Consider the following 21,635-nt stretch of genomic DNA (forward strand, 5'->3'; position numbering starts at 1 on the left):
CATTGCTTCTCTACAAGTACAGTAGAGTCCCCAGTCCCTGCAGAGCATTGCTTCTCTACAAGTACAGTTCATAGAGTTCCCAGTCCCTGCACTGCATGCCTAGAGGTACAGAGTCCCCAGTCCCTGCAGAGCATTGCTTCTCTACAAGTACAGTAGAGTCCCCAGTCCCTGCAGAGCATTGCTTCTCTACAAGTACAGTAGAGTCCCCAGTCCCTGCAGAGCATTGCTTCTCTACAAGTACAGTTCAGAGTTCCCAGTCCCTGCACTGCATTGTATCCCTAGAGGTACAGAGTCCCCAGTACCTTCAGAGCATTACATCCCTTGAAGTACAGTACAGTGAGTCCCCACAGAGCATTGCACCCCTAGAAGTACAGTGCATTGAGTCCCCATTCCCTGCAGAGCATTGCACCCCTAGAAGTACAATGCATTGAGTCCCCAGTCCCTGCAGAGTATTGCACCCCTAGAAGTACAGTACATGGAGTCCCCAGTCCCTGCAGAGCATTACAGCCCTAGAAGTACAGTGCATTGAGTCCCCAGTCCCTGCAGAGCATTGCTCCCCTAGAAGTACAGTACATAGAGTCCCCAGTCCCTGCAGAGCATTACATAACAGTGCACCAGAGTGTCTTACCTCCACTACCCAGAACACACTCTGTACACTTCACTACACACTCCAGAAGCGGAGAGACAACCCGGGAAATCTGCAGACTGACAACAGCTCCGCCCACACAAGAGGCTGGTCACATGGGCATGACGTCATCACAGGTCCTTTTGCCCACTAGGAAATAGCGTCTCCCCGGCTGTATCTCAGGTCAGTATGTGGCGGGATGTGGGAATAGGGATTTGTCATCACCTCTCATAGACCGGGCTGTCACCACAGCTTATTTATTACCTTATACCAGTGTTTCCCAAGCAATGTGACTCCAGCTGTTGCAAAACTACAACTCCCAGCATGCCCGGACAGCCAAAGGCTGTCCGGGCATGCTGGGAGTTGTAGTTTTGCAACAGCTGCAGGTACACTGCTTGGGAAACACTGACTTATGCTCAGTATTAGGCTGCATTCACACCACGTTTTTGCAATACAGTTCCCGTATCAGGTTTTTGATGAAAAACGAATTCCTCAAAAACTGACTAAACTGTATCAAAATGTGTGTACAAATTTCAACCCGTATACAGTTAAAAACTGTATAAGGCTGGGTTCACACCACGTTTTGTATTTACGGTTCCCGTATACGGCTGGGGGGAGAATCGCGGCGCCCGCACTCAGCCGTATACGGGAACCGTATTTAATTCATGTCTATGATCCGACCGGAGTGAACCACAGCCTCCGGTCGGCTGCGTTTTCAGCCGTAGGCAAAACACGCGGTCGACCACGTTTTTGCCTGCGGTCGGGAAACCGCATACGGCCGAAAACGCAGCTGACCAGAGGCTGCAGTTCACTCCGGTCGGCTCATAGACATACATTAAATATGGTTCCTCTATACGGCTGAGTGCGGGCGCCGCGATTAAGCCCCGCACCCTCCTTCAGGAACCGTTAGTACAAAACGTGGTGTGAACCCAGCCTTAGGCTGCATTCACACCACGTTTTTGCAATACAGTTCCCGTATACATTTTCAATGTGAAAACCGCACGGAACCGTATTGAAAACCGTATGCCAAAAGATGCATCAGGTTGTGTCCGATTTGCATCCTGTACGGTTTTGTCCGTTTTTTTTTCCCGTACCCATAACCATCGCCTACCACGGTTTTTGGTCCGGGTGAAAAACTGTATTAAAGGAGTACTCCAGTGAAAACTTTTTTTATTTTTTTTTAATCAACTGGTGCCAGAAAGTTAAACAGATTTGTAAGTCACTTTTATTAAAAAATCTTAATCCTTCCAGTACTGACCACAGTGCTCTCTGCTGACCTCTGCTGTCCATTTTAGGAACTGTCCAGAGCAGCATATGTTTGCTATGGGGATTTTCTCCTGCTCTGGACAGTTCCTAAAATGGACAGCAGAGAGCACTGTGGTCATGACATCAGAGGAAATGCATTTCTTTTTTGGATATCTCTTTAGTATACAGCCCCTAAAAAGTTCTGGAAGGATTAAGGTTTTTTAATAGAAGGGATTTACAAATCTGTTTAACTTTCTGACACCAGTTGATTTAAAAATAAATAAATAAAAGTTTTACATAGGAGTACCCCTTTATGGGCTCTAGTAGTGTTTTAACCAGGAGCAGGATTCTGGCTTTACATAACCCTTTGTGTCCCAAGATAGGTGGTTTTGCTCTGTATCCTAAAAAATAATATACAATTGGGTCCTTTGGCTACATTCAGTGCAAGAGCCAGAATGCGGTGTGGACATACGGGGAGATTTATCAAAACCTGTGCAGAAGAAAAGTTGCCCAGTTGCCCATAGCAACCAATCAGATCGCTACTTTCATTTTTAGCAAGGCCTCTGCAAAATGAAAGCAGCGAGCTGATTGGTTGCTATGGGCAACTGGGCAACTTTTCCTCTGCGCAGGTTTTGATAAATCTCCCCCATAATCTTATGCACGGGGTTCTTTTTTTTATGTGTATCGGAGTCTTGGAAGATGCACTTATAAAAATGTAAATGAGTCTTCTCCCTCTTTCAGGATTGTGTAGAAATGAAGTGCTACATTAAGAGCACAGACGGCAAACACAGTCCTATAGAGCTCCCCGATGGAGTAGGAGTCATCCTGGGAAGAGGACCTGAGACCTGTATCACAGATAGAAAGTGTTCCAAGCAGCAAGGTTAGTCATCTATTCCTTTTATTACCATGTTTTAAAGGGGTACTCCGCCCCTAGACATCTTATCCCCTGTCCAAAGGATAGGGGATAAGATGTTAGATCGCTGCGGTCCCGCTGCTGGGGACCCCAGGGATCGCCACTGCGGCACCCCGCTATCATTACTGCGCAGAGCGAGTTCGCTCTGTGCGTAATGACAGGCGATACAGGGGACGGAGCCGCGTGACGTCATGGCTCCGCCCCTCATGACATCACGGCCCGTCCCCTTAATGCAAGTCTATGGCAGGGGGCGTGACGACCGCCGCGCCCCCTCCCATAGACTTGTATTGAAAGGGGCGGGTCATTATTGCGCGTCATTACATGCAGAGCGAACTTGCTCTGTGCTGTAATGATAGTGCAGTGCCGCAGCGGGGATCCCGGGGCTCCCCAGCAGCGGCACCGCGGCGATCTGACATCTTATCCCCTATCCTTTGGATAGGGGATAAGATGTCTAGGGGCGGAGTACCCCTTTAAGGCTGCATGCACACCACGTTTTTGCAATACAGTTCCCGTATCAGTTTTTTTGATGAAAAGCGGATTCCTCAAAACCGGACTAAACTGTATCAAAATGTGTGTAAAAATTTCAACCCGTATACAGTTCAAAAACGTATACTGTTTAAAAAATGATGTCCGGTTGCATCCATTTTTTAAGAAAGAAAAAAAGTATACGTTTTTAACTTTTCACTCCATTTTGAATAAAGTTTCACTTGTTTGATTGAAATTCCAAGAAAAAAAAAAACGTACAAAGTCAAAAACTGTATGATAAAACCGGATGGAACCGTACACACATACGGTTCTGTACGGTTCCCATTGACTCCCATGAAAAAAAAAAAAAACGTATACGGTTTAATACATTTTTTTCACCCGGACCAAAAACCGTGGTAGACTACGGTTTTGGGTACGGGGAAAAAAAACTGACAAAACCGTACAGGATGCAAAACGGACACAACCTGATGCATCTTTTGGCATACGGTTTTCAATGGAGAGTCAATGCACACGGTTCCGTACGGTTTTCACATTGAAAACGTATACGGGAATTGCCTTGCAAAAACGTGGTGTGAATGCCGCCTTATTCCGTAGAAAGGGATGAGGTGCATGGATCTTGTGTCTTATTACAATACCAGACACTAGACGGCTCAGATCCTACATGACCCCTCCACCTTTCTCTATACATTGGTCAGAAAACCTTATCTTCATCCTTTAGATCTGCCACTGATGGAAGACGCAGTCACACAAGGAGGTCCATGAATGGTTAACCCAGTGTTTCCCAACCAAGGTGCCTCCAGATGTTCCAAAACTACAACTCCCAGCATGCCCAGACAGCCTTCGGCTGTCTGGGCATGCTGGGAGTTGTAGTTTTGGAACATCTGGAGGCACCCTGGTTGGGAAACACTGCTTTAACCACATACAGGCTGAGCTACATAATCAAATATTACATGCAACCAGCTAAGGGTGGGTTCACACTACGTTTTGTCCCATACGGGAGCGCATACGGCAGGGGGGAGCTAAAAGCTCGCGCTCCCGTATGTCACCGTATGCGCTCCCGTATGTCATTCATTTCAATGAGCCGACCGGAGTGAAACGTTCGGTCGGCTCATTTTTGCGCCGTATGCGCTTTTACAACCGGACCTAAAACTGTGGTCAACCACGGTTTTAGGTCCGGTTGTGAAAGCGCATACGGCGCAAAAATGAGCCGACCGGACCGAACGTTTCACTCCGGTCGGCTCATTGAAATGAATGACATACGGGAACGCATACGGTGACATACGGGAGCGCGAGCTTTTAGCTCCCCCCTGCCGTATGCGCTCCCGTATGGGACAAAACGTAGTGTGAACCCAGCCTAAGAGAAAGTTAGATTAAAAAAAATAAAAATTAAATTATAATAAAGATCGCAGCATGCATCCAGATGAAAGAAAGACAAGTAAGGCTGGGTTCACACCATGTTTTTCAAATACGGTAACCGTATACGGTTTCCCGCAAAAAAAACGTATACGACCGTATCCGAAACCATAGGCATAGAGAATGCATTGTAAACCGTATTCCAAATGTTGTGTACGGTTGCATCCGTTTTTGCCTCGGATACGGTTTTGCCGATTTTTCAACCGTAGGCAAAAACGCTGTCGACCACGTTTTTGCCTCCGGTTGGAAAGCCGTATATGCGAACCGTATGCGGTTCTTTTAACATTGTTGTCTATGAGAACCGTACACGGAATTTCAGAATACGGTTGCACACGGTTTTGCTAATCCGTTTTTGGAGTTGACACATGCGCGGATTGGAATTTCAATAGAACAATAGTAACTTTATTAAATTGCTGGAAAACTAATTCCAACAAAATAGCAAAACCGTTGGCAAAAACTGATGCAAACAGGGGAAAAACGTATACGTTTTAATTTGGAGTCATACGGTTGCATACGGTTTTTGTCATACGTTTTTTAGTGGAAAACCGTATACGGTAACCGTATTTGAAAAACGTGGTGTGAACCCAGCCTAATACCGATTTCTCTCCACTAGAGCAGACAGTTGTCCTCTGTAGCTTACCTATCTGGATTACACACAGGATCCCCGTGGGAAACCGTAGAAGTATTTCTCTTTATAATAGAAGCACATATGTATCTATTTGTATAATGCTAGATAGGGATAGATGCAGATAATATAATGACGTCTCCTTCTGTCTTACAGCGGAGTTTGTAGCCAATGTTGGGAAGAAAGTTGTTCGCGTCACACAGGTAAGAAACCTGTGAGCTGCAGTGTTCACAAGATGTATGTATGTACATATACAGTGGTCCCTCAAGTTACAATATTAATTGGTTCCGGGACGACCATTGTATGTTTAAACCATTGTATGTTAAGTCCCTAACTCAATGGAAACCTGGTAATTGGTTCTGAAGCCCCCAAAATGTCATCAAAAAATAGGAAAATGTGAGGATTAAACAAAAACAAGTAGATAAATAATACAGATAAGGCAAGATCGTACATATAAAAGTAAGAAAGATCTGCTGGGAGCTGTAAATCACTGTCTGTTTCAGTGTTTCCTAAGGAGGGTGCCTCCAGCTGTTGCAAAACTACAACTCCCAGCATGCCCGGACAGCCGAAGGCTGTCCGGGCATGCTGGGAGTTGTAGTTTTGCAACAACTGGAGGCACCCTCTATGGGAAACACTGGTCTATGTAGAGGACAGAAGCTTCTTCAGGGTCCTGTAGAGAACACGCAATGTCCTGAAAAAAAGTCAAATGGAGCCGCCACTACCTGGTGTCCAAAGGAGCAGCTAACCCTGGTACAGGTAAAGAATACAGAACATATAATACCTCCCTGTACTGTAGGGGGCGCTACAAGACACCAGTCAGTGCATACACTTCAGTAATACAGGTAAAGAGTACAGAACATGTAATACCTCCCTGTACTGTAGGGGGCGCTACCAGACACCAGTCAGTGCATGCACTTTAGGAATACAGGGGTTTTACCAGTGAAATGTCCATTCTGATTGGTCGGTTCTTCCAGCCCTTGACACATTTCGCAGATTCCATAGCATTGTATGTTGAGTCTGGTTTCAAGCTACAATGGTCCAGAAAAGATTATTGTATGTTGAAACTATTGTATGTTGAGGCCATTGTAAGTTGAGGGATCACTGTATATATATATATATATATATATATATATATATATATATATATATATTTCCTTGTGGATATAGGTGAAATAATAATAATAAGTAAAATCCAAACAGGAGATTAGAAAGAATGAAGCACTCACCAGGTCTTTTATTTATTTATTTTTAAATCGCAAGCTTCTTTATTGCACATGAGCCAGCAGCATTCCTACATGTGCGGGAGAGCGGACAGGTAGAGCAAAGTGGGGGAGTGAATTAGGCGATGGTCCGTATCACGCACTAAGCGCTTCGTCAGGCCCCTAAAGTATCACGTGTCCAGGTGTGTAGATATAGGTAAGGGGAGACTATCGTCATGGTTACATAAACACACAAAAAACGTTTAAACAAAACAACAATCTATGTGAATGGTGATAAACCTATGAAAACAAGACACTAACATGTGAAAGAAAAATGCAGGCACTCAATTACACTAAAAATTATTTTTGTTTCTTTCTAGAGATGAGCGAATTTACAGTAAATTCGATTCGTCACGAAGTTCTCGGCTCGGCAGTTGATGACTTTTCCTGCATAAATTAGTTCAGCTTTCCGGTGCTCCGGTGGGCTGGAAAAGGTGGATACATTCCTAGTAAAGAGTCTCCTAGGACTGTATCCACCTTTTCCAGACCACCGGAGCACCTGAAAGCTGAACTCATTTATGCAGAATAAGTCATCAACTGCCAAGCTGAGAAGTTTGTGACGAATCGAATTTACTGTAAGTTCGCTCATCTCTATTTCTTTCATTCAATCCCAGGCGTCCAGTCGCATCTCATCTGGGTATCCACCTGGATTCTTTGGTAAGAAGTAATTGGTGCCTGTTACACTTAGAGTTTGTTAGCTCAATTCTTTCCAGCGCAGCAAATTTCGGAGTCTTTGTGGAACCATTATGTGCTTCTGTGACATGGGCAATAAATCTCGTAGCACCAACACCGGTTTTAAGGGATCTAAAATGTTCCCTTATCCGGTGAAAAAGGGGACGTATAGTCTTCCCAATGTAAAAGTGCCCACACTCACAGAACATTGCATAGACCACAAAGTCTGACTTGCATGTGATGAACTGGTTAACTTTGATTGTATAGCCTCCCAATTTCAATTCTTTAGATTTTGCATTATGACTGCAGAAGGAGCATGAACCGCACGCATAATTGCCCATAGGTCTATATTCAGACAACCAGTGCCTTTTTCTATTTATTTCATTTTTTTTGTTTTTTTAGTTTGTCTTTTAAGATAATCACCAATAGTGGTGCTCCTTCTGTAAGTCACAATTGGGGTCTCCTCAGTGACATCACATAAATCTTTGTCCTGCTGTAAAATAAACCAATTTTTTTTATAATAGCCTTCCTGATAACCTCATTCATTGGGGTGTTGGAAAAACAGAGGTAAATTTACTCGTTGTTTTTTTGTTTGTTTTTTTTCTTTTCGATCTATTTTTTCTGCTTTCATCCTAGCATCCCTACGCACCCTTTCTGGAGACATTACGCGTGCAGTTCATGCTCCTTCTGCAGTCATAATGCAAAATCTAAAGAATTGAAATTGGGAGGCTATACAATCAAAGTTAACCAGTTCATCACATGCAAGTCAGACTTTGTGGTCTATGCAATGTTCTGTGAGTGTGGGCACTTTTACATTGGGAAGACTATACGTCCCCTTTTTCCCCGGATAAGGGAACATTTTAGATCCCTTAAAACCGGTGTTGGTGCTACGAGATTTATTGCCCATGTCACAGAAGCACATAATGGTTCCACAAACACTCCGAAATTTGCTGCGCTGGAAAGAATTGAGCTAACAAACTCTAAGTGTAACAGGCACCAATTACTACTTACCAAAGAATCCAGGTGGATACCCAGATGAGACTCGACTGGACGCCTGGGATTGAATGAAAGAAACGAAAATAATTTTTAGTGTAATTGAGTGCCTGCATTTTTGTTTCACATGTTAGTGTCTTGTTTTCATAGGTTTATCACCATTCACATAGATTGTTGTTTTGTTTAAACGTTTTTTTGTTTATGTAACCATGGCGATAGTCTCCCCTTACCTATATCTACACACCTGGACACGTGATCCTTTAGGGGCCTCAGTGCGCAATACGGACCGTCGCCCAACCCACTCCCCCACTTCGCTCCACCTGTAGGAACGCTGCTGGCTGATGTGCAATAAAGAAGATTGTGATTTTCCAAAAAAAAGACCTGGTGAGTGCTTCCTTCTTTCTAATCTCCTGTTTGGATTTTACTTTGGACTGTTATATGTGAGCACCGGGAAGGTCATTACACCAGGAAAGCCTAGCGGGATATATAATAGTGGAGTTGCAGTGCCGGGTATCATCTGTCTTTGACTGTTAATAATAATAAGTGATTGCATATCACAACTGTATGCCATAATTTCATTATCAGTGGGGGTCTGATCTCTTGCACCCCATTCTATGCCTGATAATGAAGGGGCTGAAATGCTGGTTTAACTCTGGGGCATCAGTCTGCCCTAAATAGGGTTGCACTACCACTTGCTGTGGAGGAAAACTACAACACGGTTCCATTCAAGTAGATGGGCCCGCCTGCAGTTTTACACACAGCCCGGTGCCCAGGAGCGTAACTGTGCAGGGGAAAACACCTTGCTGAATAAGCCCTATCCTTATTAAAGGGGTACTCCGCTGCCTCGGCCTTCGGAACATTTTGTTCCGAACGCTGGGTGCGGGCTGTGGGGATCGTGATGTCACGGCCATGCCCCCTCAGTGCAAGTCTATGGGAGGGGGCATGGCGTGAAATCACGACCCCCGCAGTGGAGTACCCATTTAAGGCTGTGGGGGTGTCAGAGGTCAGTCCTTCGCTGTTCATATGTTGTCACTTTATGAAATGGGAATACCTCTTTAAAGGAAAACTGTCACATGTTCACTCCCGCATTAACCACAGGTACTGACGGATAGTGCGGGGGACGCTGATTCATATGATCCCTACCTTGCCTGAACCCGTCTGACCGGTTGCCCGCAATCTTAGTTTTTCTATATATGCAAATTTGGCTGTAACTGGCACAGGCAGGGTTTTCAGGAGCCTAGTGGCACTGTGACATCAGCGCCACCCACCCGCAGCGCTGCCCGCTTATGAATATTCATTCCCCCTCACTCCGGCTCCCTGCCGCTCCTTACTGGTCTTCACTGCGCATGTGCAGTGAAGACCAGTTAGGAGTGGCAGGGAGCCGGAGAGCCGTAGTGAGGGGGAATGAATATTCATAAGTGGGCGGCGCTGACGTCACAGTGCCACTAGACTCCTGAAAACCCCCGCCCGTGCCAGTTACAGCCAAATTTGAATATATAGAAAAACTAAGATTGCGGGCGAACGGCCGATGGATCCGGGCAAGGTAGGGATCATATGAATCAGTGTCCCCCGCACTATCCGTCAGTACCTGTGGTTAATGCGGGAGTGAATATGTGACAGTTTTCCTTTAGGGTGCTTCCCCACCTGGCGTCTATGCAGCGCACAAAATTTGCGTCAGCTGTGGGAAATACGCTGCGTATTCCTCGCTCACTATACACACAGGGCTTTCCGGCAGCAGCCGAGGCGGAGCCGTGTGCCGGCGTGACTGTGACAAGCAGCTCCGCCTCCAAAACTCACTGCACACATAGGGCTGACGCCGGAAAGCCCTGTGTGTATAGTGAGCGAGGAATACGCAGCGTATTTCCTGCTGCTGCCGCAAATTTTGCACAGCGTGAAATAAATGGGGGAACGCACCCTTAATGTGAGAATAGCTCCAGGATGCTGGGAAAGCAGTGTGACTCATTTTGTAGTAGTTGCATTAAAAGCTGTTGTCTGGTCCATAATAAACCATCTTAACCTTGTTTTCTTCTTTAGGCGGGCAGGTTGCAAAATAATTGACCCGGATTTGGCATCAGCCTGCACCCTTTCTTTCCATTGTGTGGAGTAGGGACAATAATCTGCAATATTGTAGGCTTGTGTATTTCTAGAAATAATTCTCCGATATCTTATATTGTTTTCATCAGTGTGCTTTCCTTTAGCTGGGTGCAAACCCTACCTCAGTTGGAGAGGTGAAGCTGAAGCATGGGGAGAGCACATTGTTGAATGAGAATCAGACTCTGCACATGGTGAATTCCTTATATCCTTACACTGTTGTGTTCAGTGATGAAAGTCCAAGCAGAAGGAAACCCAGGGACACAAAGCCGGCGGCTGCCACCTCTCCAAAGAAAACTATTACAGACTTTTTTAATGCATCCACATCGGAAAGCAAAAATAGGACCAAACGGAAGGAAGATGGTAAATCAGAACCAAGCAGCAAGAGAACAAAGACACAAGGGTTCGCTTCTAGGCCTGAAGAAAATAGTGAGGAGTCAGAGGATGAAGACATTTCCTATAAACTTAAGGAGTTGCAGGAGACAGCAGCCAAAGCAAACCACACGAGTACAAAAACATCTAGAGACTCTCCTGATACCTTGAGAGGCACAGCCTGCAGCAAAGACACCTGGGAAGAACACGGCAAGCTTCTAGTGTTTACCAAGCAAGGTGTGCAGTCATCTTCTAAGGTATAAGAATGGATCACCTGTCTATATCGTATTTATCTTGCAGTTTCTAGAATGACTTTGCCTGGTTCTCATTTTGGACAGTGCTAGATCCTTCTTACTATTTTGCTTGCGTGTAACACTAGCTTAGCCTAGGGAGTATTTGGTCACCCATGAAAGAAGCGGTCAGATGGTGTTACTGTTAGTATAGGCCCACAATATTTGATGAATAAAGTTGGACCTCTGGGACCATGAAGATGTGCCGCAACCACTTCATTGTTTACAAAGGCACGCCACCCCTCCTGTACTCAGGGATGTGCCTAGTGTTGCTACTTGGTCCCATGTAAGTTTATGAGTCTGAGCTACATTTCCAGGTACAGTCAGACTCGTGTGTATGGGAGCTGCCGCTTTGTAAACAAAGAAGAGCGCCTGGATACTTAAAGGGGTACTCCGCCGCAACCATCTTATCCCTTATCTAAAGGATAAGATGTTAGATCACGGGGATCCTGTCGCTGGTGACCCCCGCGATCTCCGGCGCCCCATCATTCGGCGCACAGAGCAAACTCCGCTCCGTGCCAGTTGACTGGCGATGTTGCCACCACGCCCCCCCCTCCATTTACTTCTATGAGAGGAGGCTTTACGGCTATGATGTAGCCGTCACGCCTCCTCCCATAGAAATGAATGGAGGGGGTATGGCATGACCTCACGAACTTCCGCGTTCCTGATGCTGCCGGCACGGAGATCGTGTGGGTTCCCAGCGGTGGGACCCCCACGATCTAACATATTATCCCTTATCCTTTGGATAAGGGATAAGATGTTTGCGGCGCAATACCCCTTAAACGTGCCAATCAACTGTAAGGCCATCTTCACATGATGGAAATTTAGTTGCAGCAGAGTCCCATTGCTTTCAAAAGGATTTTGCAGCACCATACACATGGCTGAATTTCAAACATATGCCACAGAAATCCAGATTCTGGCCTCCACCGAAATAATTAACATTTCGGTCCTTTCAGTGCACTTCTGAGCGGTCCTAGTGCCGGCATGTTCTGCCTGTGCCCAGTGCCAGCATGTTTCTGCCCATATTTTCCGGCTGGACATTCTGAAAATATTCTGCTGTGTGAACATAGCCTTACTCTGCTTCCAGCTCTTTAGATTGAGCATTCACAGAAATGTCACTACACGCATGGGGCAATGTTCACACACAGTATAATTGGCTTTTTTTTTGGGGGGGGGGGGGAGTTAAAAAAAAGAATCTGTAAATTCTTAATTTGTGTTCCATTGTTGTCAATGGAAAATCATCCGTTAGTGCACAAATATGGTAAAAAAACAAACAAACAATGTAGTTCAGCAGACGTGAAATAAATAGTATTGGGGAGACTTATCAAAATCTGTGCAGAGGAAAAGTGGTGCAGTTGCCCATCGGAACCAATCAGATTAAATTGCAATCTGTTTGGTTGCTGTGGGCAACTGCACCACATTTCCTCTGCACGTATCTTCCCCTATGTTCATTATCTTTGGTTCATGTTGGGGGAAAAATTGTCTGTAAACGATGAAAGAACTGGCAAATTTTGTAGAAACACTCAAAAAAAAGCCACATTTTTTACAAAGACTGTAAAAATACAGCAGATATTTTTACAGATGTTTTTTATATATATAGTTGGGAGATCATTGTAGGAGACATTATACATTATAGAATTAGGGGCTTGTCATCTGCAAAAAGATAGACTGAGCACCAGATCAGTGGGGGTCTCAGCACTGAGACCCTGACCGATCAAAACTTTTAACATGGCTGCATGACTTGTCAACACATTTTTTTTGTGCATGACAGTAATTCTTTAAAGCGTATTTTTTAAAATATCACTCAGTACCTAATCTTGACCATGTACATCTAATTTTTATGTGTCTAGCACCTTTATTTATTTTTTCATTACACTTTTAATTTAGCTCACTAGTCTGAATTCCTCTCAAAGGCAGGGGGCGTGGCCTCACTGTGCAGGTCTCCGCCCCCTCCCTCAGTATGCTGTCTGCTCACATCTCCCCTAGCATTAGCAAAACTACAACTCCCAGCTTGTCCTCACTGACAGTAGCGGGACACAAGATGACAGTGGGAGGATTGTTCCTCCAGCTCTGAGCCCTGCGCTCACAGCTGTCAATCAAGGAAGTGTGTCCATGACATAGGTGATGATGCATGGACACAGCAGGACTAGTATCTGTCCAAGCAGACAGGGGGGGGGGGCAGTTGTTTGACTGGCTTCTTCAATATGAAATACTGAAAATTTTCTAATTAAAGCAATTGCAAAACCTATTGGTTATACATTCTTTACAACATATCAAAAGTTTTTGTTTCTGACAGTGCCTATTTAAAGGGGATCATTACCTAATGTTAGTAGATGTTTGGATGTTTCTTAGCTCAGACCCTTGTCAGTTTTTGGAGGGCAAGAGCCTCTTTGGACACAGTCAGAAATGTCCATGGCTCTCCTAATAATGCCACACAGTAACACTGCATGCTGTCACGTCCTGTCCCTATAGTGTTGTGTCCCTTCTATCTGTTAATAGAGTGTGCCTCAGAATCCCAACAATAATTCATGCATGGCACTGTGCACGCCATAAGAAGTCATCATTATCAACCTGCCCTTTGTCTATCAGCCCCATTCACAAAGGACAATGCTGCTGCCTATGTGGGTGGTAATATGAGGTGGATGTAGCAGACATCACTCACCAACACCTTCTGGATCCAATTGTGTCTTGTTGGTTCCACCAGTGAATGCCCTCTTTAATATGCTGCTATGGAAACATGCATTTATTGTCCTACCAGTCCTGAGTGTATTACCCAGCTCATGGGCTGTGAGACTGACACTGTATTGTTTACCTTATAGATTGCCGGGTTCGACATTGATGGAACCATTATAACTACAAAGTCTGGGAAGGTCTTCCCCACCAGTGCAGATGATTGGAGGTAAGGGGAGATTTAGTTTATTCCTTTTAGGCTGAGTTCACACTAGGAAAGGGTGCAAAGTGTGTGGTGTGTGTGGTGTGTGTGTGTGTGTATATATGTATATATATATATATATATATATATATATAGCAATGTGACAAATTTTTGCCCAAGAAACAGAAAGTAAAGACTGGAGCAGCATTGCCAGAGGCTACGGGAGGCAAAATATAGGTTTTTTTTGCAGCCTGGGCATGTTTTTAGAAAAAGCCTTTTCGCCAGACTTTTAATAACTATTTTCTGTAGTAGTGTAAAGTCATTATTACTGTCTTCTTTATAAACTATTTATAATAATACGGGTACATTCTAAAAGATCAGAACGCACTCACCCGGAGTCGATCGCCGTCACCACGGGATCCCAGCTTGGGTCACCATCAATCTGTGAGGAGCATAGCAGGAGAGAGCCTCTACGCGTGGGGGAGTTCTCAGACGCTGGCCACGGACCGTATCACACCCTCCGGTGCTTCATCAGGCCAGGTGGCCTGACGAAGCACCGGAGGGTGTGATACCGTCCGTGACCAGCGTCTGAGAACTCCCCCACGCGTTGAGGCTCTCTCCTGCTATGCTCCTCACGGATTGATGGTGACCCAAGCTGGGATCCCGTGGTGACGGCGATCGACTCCGGGTGAGTGCGTTCTGATCTTTTCGAATGTACCTGTATGGAATGTCTCTTGTCTGTATAGAAGTGCACCCCCCTTGTCTTTGCATACAGTCGATCCCCATGCTAGCACACTCTAAGGTGGAACCATAATACTGGACTATATGAAGTACTGAGCCCGAGATTTTGAATCATTGTGTGACCCGGATATACACAGCAGTGCCGGTGGTTTCACTTCTTTATTTATTTATAATAATAGCTTTTAGTCCAATTAGTATAGAAAGTTATATTTTTTCTCTTGCAGAATTTTGTATCCTGAAATTCCCAAAAAATTAAAAGCCGTTTTGGCAGATGGATATAAGGTGAGTTCCACTCTTTTCTCCTCAGAGGTATATGCTGGGAGCATTCTAATATACCACTATTAAAGGATAACTCTCATCAAATAAACTTTTGATATATTTTAGATTAATGAATGTTGAATAACTTTCCAATAGCATGTTAATGAAAAATATGCTTCTTTCTATTGTATTTTTCCCGATCAGTCCTGGCAGCAAGCATTTCTGACTCATGCTGGAGTCCTAAACACTCAGAGCTGCCAGCCTGCTTTGTTCTCCTTTGTGAACAAAGCAGACTGGCAGCTCATAGTGTTTAGGACTCCAGCATGAGTCTGAAATGCTTGCTGCCAGGACTGGTAGGGAGACCCCTAGTGGTCATTTCTCCAAAGTGGAAAATTAAATAGAAAGAAGCATATTTTTTAATAACATGCAATTGTAAAGTTATTCTGCATACATTAATCTATAATATATCAAAAGTTTTTTTTGATGAGAGGTACCCTTTAAAAGCCTCTGACTTGTGCTATTGTATTATAGCCGTACAGTAGGGCTGGGTGGTATGACCAAATGTGTGTATCACGGTATTTTTGTAACTTTTGGCGGTTCTATGGTATATAACGGTATTTTCTCCTCCTCCCCTCCCCCCAAATTAATTATCATCCCAGTGCTGCCCCCATCGGGGTAAATACTCACACGTCACCCGCAGGCGCTGCCCTCCTCGTCCTGTTTGTTGCAGGCTGCCGGCGCTGACACTCTATACTGTACGCTGTATCCCTATGCCCGGGCTGCAAAAGGTAAACAAAATAAACTAACGCTGGGGACGGGAACGTCGGACAGCCGTCAGGCTATCACCGGCCGCAGCGATGTTCCGTCTCGGCCGGTGATAGGCTGAGCCCACTGTCATGTAAGGAGCTCTGGCCGGCTTCTTACATGACAGTGGGCTCAGCCTATCACCGGCCGAGGCGGAACATCGCTGCGGCCGGTGATAGGCTGACGGCTGTCCGACGTTCCTGTCTCCAAGAAGCAGATGAGGCCGGTACCGGACTAACGGGAGGCGAGTTAAAGTGTTATTTATTTGTTGCAGCCTGGGCATAGGGATACCGCACAGTATAGAGCAGTGGTCTTCAACCTGCGGACCTCCAGATGTTGCAAAACTACAACTCCCAGCATGCACGGACAGCCGTTGGCTGTCCGGGCATGCTGAGAGTTGTAGTTTTGCAACATCTGGAGGTCTGCAGGTTGAAGACCACTGGTATAGAGTGTCAGCGCCGGCGGCCGCAACGAGCATAAGGAAGAGGAGGGCAGCGCTTGCGGGTGACATGTGAGTATTTACCCCGATGGGGATAGCGCAGCGCTGGGCTGATAATTAATTGGGGGGGGGGGGCAGAACAGCGCTCGCGGGTGACATATGATTAGTTCCCCGATGTGGGGACAGCGCAGCGCTGGGCTGGCAATTCATTCATTCCCGAGGGGGAGGGGCCAAACCGGTATTACGGTATGGGTTAAAATTCATATCGTGCAGCACAAAAATTTCGATATGAACCGGTATACCGCCCAGCCCTACCGTACAGTGGTATATATTACCCATTGACCACAGTGCTGTATAGTAAATGAGCGTGGATCTTTACAGAGCCTTTACCCAACAGGCAGCGGTGTTCAGGGGCGCTGGATGGTTGGTGTAGACCTTCAGCGGCACATCCCCTATTATTTGGGAGATTTGAGGCCAATGGCCAATTAATTTTTCACAGGTCAAAAACAACCTGATCAGCCAGCGAAAAGTGTTTGCTTGTTTGTCAGCTGATCGTTGACCCTATTATGTTGGGTTATATCAACCTCTTTGTCCGATACTTAGCTTTTGTAATAGGCCCTTACTATATAGGAAAGCACAGTCTGTAGAATCATCTTTTTTATTTGTCTTCTATCAGGTGGTCTTCTTCACCAATCAGATGGGAATTACTCGTGGTAAGCTAAGGCCTGAAGTTTTTAAAGCCAAAGCAGAAGCTGTTTTAGATCAGTTGGGAATACCTGTTCAGGTTAGTGTGGACTTTAAACAACCCCTGTTTATATGAAAGGTCCCCCGATGATCAGCTGGCTAAGCAGGTAGCAAGTGCTCATTTTCCCTGCATTGTCAGGAGACATGAAGCATTACACCAAGTCCTCCAGAGGGTGAGCTGCTCCTTAGTATAGGACCCCCCTCCTCCATTACATTCCTGTGTACCCTAATGCAAACGAGTTTTTTAAAGCTGACATTCCCTTTAAGGGTAGGGTCACATGTGCTGTATTTGCTTCTCATTGACTTTAATGGGTAGAAAAATGCACTGCACTAAATATGCAGCAAAATACGGCCCATGTGAGCCATGACTGTATTCTCTGACTTTGTTGCCTCCTTAACCCCTTAAAGGGGTACTCCGGCCCTAAGACATCTTATGATGTCTTAAGATGTCTGATCGCGGGGGGTCCACTGGGGACCCCCGCAATCTTGCATGCAGCACCCACCCAGCGGTGGGACCCCCGCGATCAGACATCTTATCCCCTATCCTTTGGATAGGGGATAAGATGTCTTAGGGCCAGAGTGCCCCTTTAAGGACTCACCCATTTTCACCTTAAGGACTCAAAACAATTCTTGTTTTTTCACTTTAGTTTTTTCCTCCTCACTTTCTAAAAATCATAACGCGTAAAATTTTGCACTTACAGACCCATATAAAGGCTTGTTTTTTGCGTTACCAATTGTTCTTTGTAATAACATAATCTGCGGCGAAACAAAAAGAAAATTATTTGTGGGGTGAAATGAAAAAAAACTAAACGCCATTTTGCTACTTTTTAGGGCTTCCGTTTCTACGCAGTGCACTTTTTAGTAGAAATGACACATTATCTTTATTCTGTAGATCCATACGGTTACAAGGATATCCAATTTCTGTAGGTTTTATTTATTTTACTACTTTAAAAAAACTACATGCACCAAAATTAGTACGTTTAAAATTGGCATTTTCTGACCCCTATGACTTTTTTATTTTTCCGCATACGGGGCTATATGAGGGCAAATTTATTTGCGCTGTGGTCTGTAGTTTTTATCGATACCATTTTTGTTTTGATGGGACTTTTTGATCACTTTTTATTAATATTTTTATGGTATATGAAGTGGCCAAAAATGAGCAATTTTTGACTTTTGGTATTTTTTTTACGTGTACGCCATCATCTGTGCAGTTTAGCTAACCTAATATTTTAACCCCTTAAGGACCCAGCCATTTTACACCTTAGGACCCGGCCATTTTTTTCACATCTGACCACTGTCACTTTAAACATTAATAACTCTGGAATGCTTTTAGTTATCATTCTGATTCCGAGATTGTTTTTTCGTGACATATTCTACTTTAACATAGTGGTAACATTTTGTCGATACTTGCATCCTTTCTTGGTGAAAAATCCCAAAATTTGATTAAAAATTTAAACATTTTGCATTTTTCTAACTTTGAAGCTCTCTGCTTGTAAGGAAAATGGATATTCCAAATAAATTTTTTTTATTCACATTTCCAATATGTCTACTTTATGTTTGCATCATAAAATTGACGTGTTTTTACTTTTGGAAGAGACCAGAGGGCTTCAAAGTTCAGCAGCAATTTTCCAATTTTTCACAAAATTTCCAAACTCACAATTTTTCAGGGACCAGTTCAGGTTTGAAGTGGATTTGAAGGGTCTTCATCTTACAAATGCCCCACAAATGACCCCATTATAAAAACTGCACCCCCCAAAGTATTCAAAATGACATTCAGTCAGCGTTTTAACCCTTTAGGTGTTTCACAGGAATAGCAGCAAAGTGAAGGAGAAAATTCACAATCTTCATTTTTTACACTCGCATGTTCTTGTAGACCCAATTTTTGAATTTTTACAAGGGGTAAAAGGAGAAAATTTATACTTATATTTGTACCCCAATTTCTCTCGAGTAAGCACATACCTCATATGTCTATGTAAAGTGTTCGGCGGGCGCAGTAGGGGGCTCAGAAGCGAAGGAGCGACAAGGGGATTTTGGAGAGTATGTTTTTCTGAAATGGTTTTTGGGGGGCATGTTGTATTTAGGAAGCCCCTATGGTGCCAGAACAGCAAAAAAAAAAAACACATGGCATACCATTTTGGAAACTAGACCCCTTAAGGAACATAACAAGGAATAAAGTGAGCCTTAATACCCCACAGGTGTTTCACGACTTTTGCATATGTAAAAAAATGTTTAAAAAAATTCACTAAAATGTGTGTTTCCCCCCAAATTTCACATTAATAGTGGAAAATACCCCCCAAAATTTGTAACCCCATCTCTTCTTAGTATGGAGGTACCCCATAAGTTGACCTGAAGCGCACTACGGGCAAACTACAATGCTCAGAAGAGGAGGAGTCATATTTGGCTTTTTGAGAGCAAATTTTGCTTGGGGGCATGTCGCATTTAGGAGGCCCCTAATAGTTCGGACATAGACGCATGCAGAGGTACCACATGTGATTATTTTATTTTTTTATTACGTTTTTTTATTTAAAAAAAATAGGAAATGGGGGGTGATACAAACTTTTATTGGGGGGAGAGGCTTACTTACATGTATTCTCTTTTTTTTCTAAACACTTTTTACTTTCTGTCGCAATAGTCCCGATCAGCTCCACTGAGCTGCCGGGATAGTTTTACTTTCACTTTAGACGCCGCAATCAAAGTTGAATGCCGGGGGCGTCGGCCCGATCGGCGGTGCCTGGCATTAGCCATGGGTCCTGGCTGCCCGTAGAAACCGAGACCGACGGGGTTTAACCTGTTCTCCGCTCATGAGAATGGATTAAACCCCAATAGCGGGACTCAGGATGTACAGGTACTCCCTGAGTCCTTAAGGGGTTAATGTTGTTTTAACCAAAAGCAGAAACTGATTCCCTTTAAGAAATTAGAGGGGAAAACTTTTCTTTTGCTAATTTTTTATCATGGGATTTGCTCCCAATTTTCACACACTGTTGGTATTGAAAAGTGAAGAACAGATATGTGAGTGTGCCCTACAGCCTAGGAATCCGTAAAAGTTCTGCTTCCCCTGATCAGCAGGTATCCTTGTATGAATTCATATAGGAAGAGCTGTCAGTCACTCAGTGCGGGCTGGGTCCTGATAGAATGTAAGCTGTATTGAAATGCTCAATTATATGATAGAAAACTTTGCATATCGGAGTTCTACAGCCCCTTCTATATCCTATGCAGTTCAGATAGGAGACCTGACAGAACCACTTTGAAGGGGTACTCCAGTGGAAAACATTTTTTTAAATCAGCTGGTGCCAGAAAGTTAAATAGATTTGTAAATTACTTCTATATAAAAAATCCTTCCAGTACTTGTCAGCTGCGGTATACTATAGAAGAAGTTCTTTTCTTTTTGAATTTCTTTTCAGTCTGATCACAGTGCTCTCTGCTGACACCTCCATGTCAGGAACTGTCCAGAGCAGGATAGGTTTGCTATGGGGATTTGCTTCTACTCTGTGCAATTCCTAAAATGGACAGAGGTGTCTGCAGAGAGCACTGTGGTTAGACAGAAAGGAAATTCAAAAAGAAAATAATTTCCTGTGGAGCATACAGAAGTGGGATAAGTAGTGGAAGGATTAAGATTTTTAAATAGAAGTCATTTACAAATCTGTTTAACTTTCTGGCACGAGTTGATTTAAAAAAAAATGTTTTTCAGTGGAGTACCCCTTTAAAGGTGTTTTCCAGGAATAGAAAAAAACAGCTAAATTCTTTCAAAAACAGCTCCACATCTGTCTCCAGGTTGGGTGTGGTATTACAACTTGGCTCCATTCACTTCAATCGAACTGAGCTGCAGAACCACACCCAACCTGGAAATAGACGGGGAGCTGCTTTTGAAAGAAAGTACCTCTGTTTTTCTATTCCTGGATAACCCCTTTTCATTACATTTTTTTTCCAGTTTATTGTCCATATCATGAACCTTAGAAAACCTTCCTCCTAAATACGAGTGCTTGATAAGATCTGTTGTATTTTATTGCAGATTTTTGTGGCGACTGGTTTGGGTGTATACCGTAAACCTGTCACTGGAATGTGGGACTACCTTTGTGAGAAGGTGAGACAGGTCTATATACAGTTTAACTTATGTAGAAGAGACTTGTATTATGTTTAAACACAATGCATATGGGGGTTCCTGTGACAGCTCCGACATGTCAGTGGTTAATGTTCTTAGTATGATACAGTAATTTATAGATTTTTATAGAACTAAGTTTGTCCCTGTTTAAAAGAAATTAGTCTCAAAATAGCAATGATGCGTTAATAATTACAGGAAATATACCGTAATCATAATTCTGTATTTGTGATGTTTTTTTGTAGGCTAATGATGGTATGAAAGTGAAGAAGGAAGACTGCGTATATGTAGGAGGTAAAAATGAGTGCAGTTATAGGAAGCTTGGCCTAGGAATGTGTACTGCACAGTGGAGACCTTTCTTGGGTCACATACCTCAGTAGCTGTTGGTAATGGTAGTCATGTATGCCTGGTAATGAGATCAGTACGTCCCAGGTATATTTGCTTCAAGAGGGAGGGAACTCGGGAATATCCCAGCAATATGCCATGACTTAAAGGGGTACTCCGCCCCTAGACATCTTATCCCCTATCCAAAGGATAGGGGATAAGATGTCAGATCGCTGGGGTCCTGCTGCTGTGGACCCCGAGGATCGCCGCTGCAGCACGGTGCTATCATTACTGCACAGAGCGAGTTCGCTCTGTGCGTAATGACGGGCGATACAGGGGACGGAGCAGCATGACGTCATGGCTCCACCCTCGT

At 44.1% G+C, this 21,635-nt stretch overlaps 1 protein-coding gene across 2 annotated transcripts in view; it reads left to right on the plus strand.

Annotated features, from left to right (window-relative positions):
- Positions 1–673: 673 nt before the first annotated feature.
- The window catches only part of PNKP (polynucleotide kinase 3'-phosphatase), a 46,594-nt gene continuing 25,632 nt past the window's right edge, over positions 674–21,635 (plus strand). Inside the window, exons 1-9 of one of the 2 annotated variants that reach the window (XM_056542682.1) lie at positions 674–808; positions 2,612–2,750; positions 5,464–5,510; positions 10,430–10,951; positions 13,804–13,883; positions 14,822–14,879; positions 16,775–16,882; positions 20,852–20,923; positions 21,184–21,232. In XM_056542682.1, coding sequence (XP_056398657.1) covers positions 2,624–2,750; positions 5,464–5,510; positions 10,430–10,951; positions 13,804–13,883; positions 14,822–14,879; positions 16,775–16,882; positions 20,852–20,923; positions 21,184–21,232 — 1,063 coding nt within the window. In that variant the 5' untranslated portion in view covers positions 674–808; positions 2,612–2,623. Of the gene's footprint in view, positions 809–2,611; positions 2,751–5,463; positions 5,511–10,429; positions 10,952–13,803; positions 13,884–14,821; positions 14,880–16,774; positions 16,883–20,851; positions 20,924–21,183; positions 21,233–21,635 lie in introns of those variants that run through there. The other variant, XM_056542683.1, reaches the window with a different exon arrangement.

This window comes from Hyla sarda, chromosome 10 (genome assembly GCF_029499605.1).
Source record: "Hyla sarda isolate aHylSar1 chromosome 10, aHylSar1.hap1, whole genome shotgun sequence".
Classification (NCBI taxonomy): Eukaryota; Metazoa; Chordata; class Amphibia; order Anura; family Hylidae; genus Hyla; species Hyla sarda.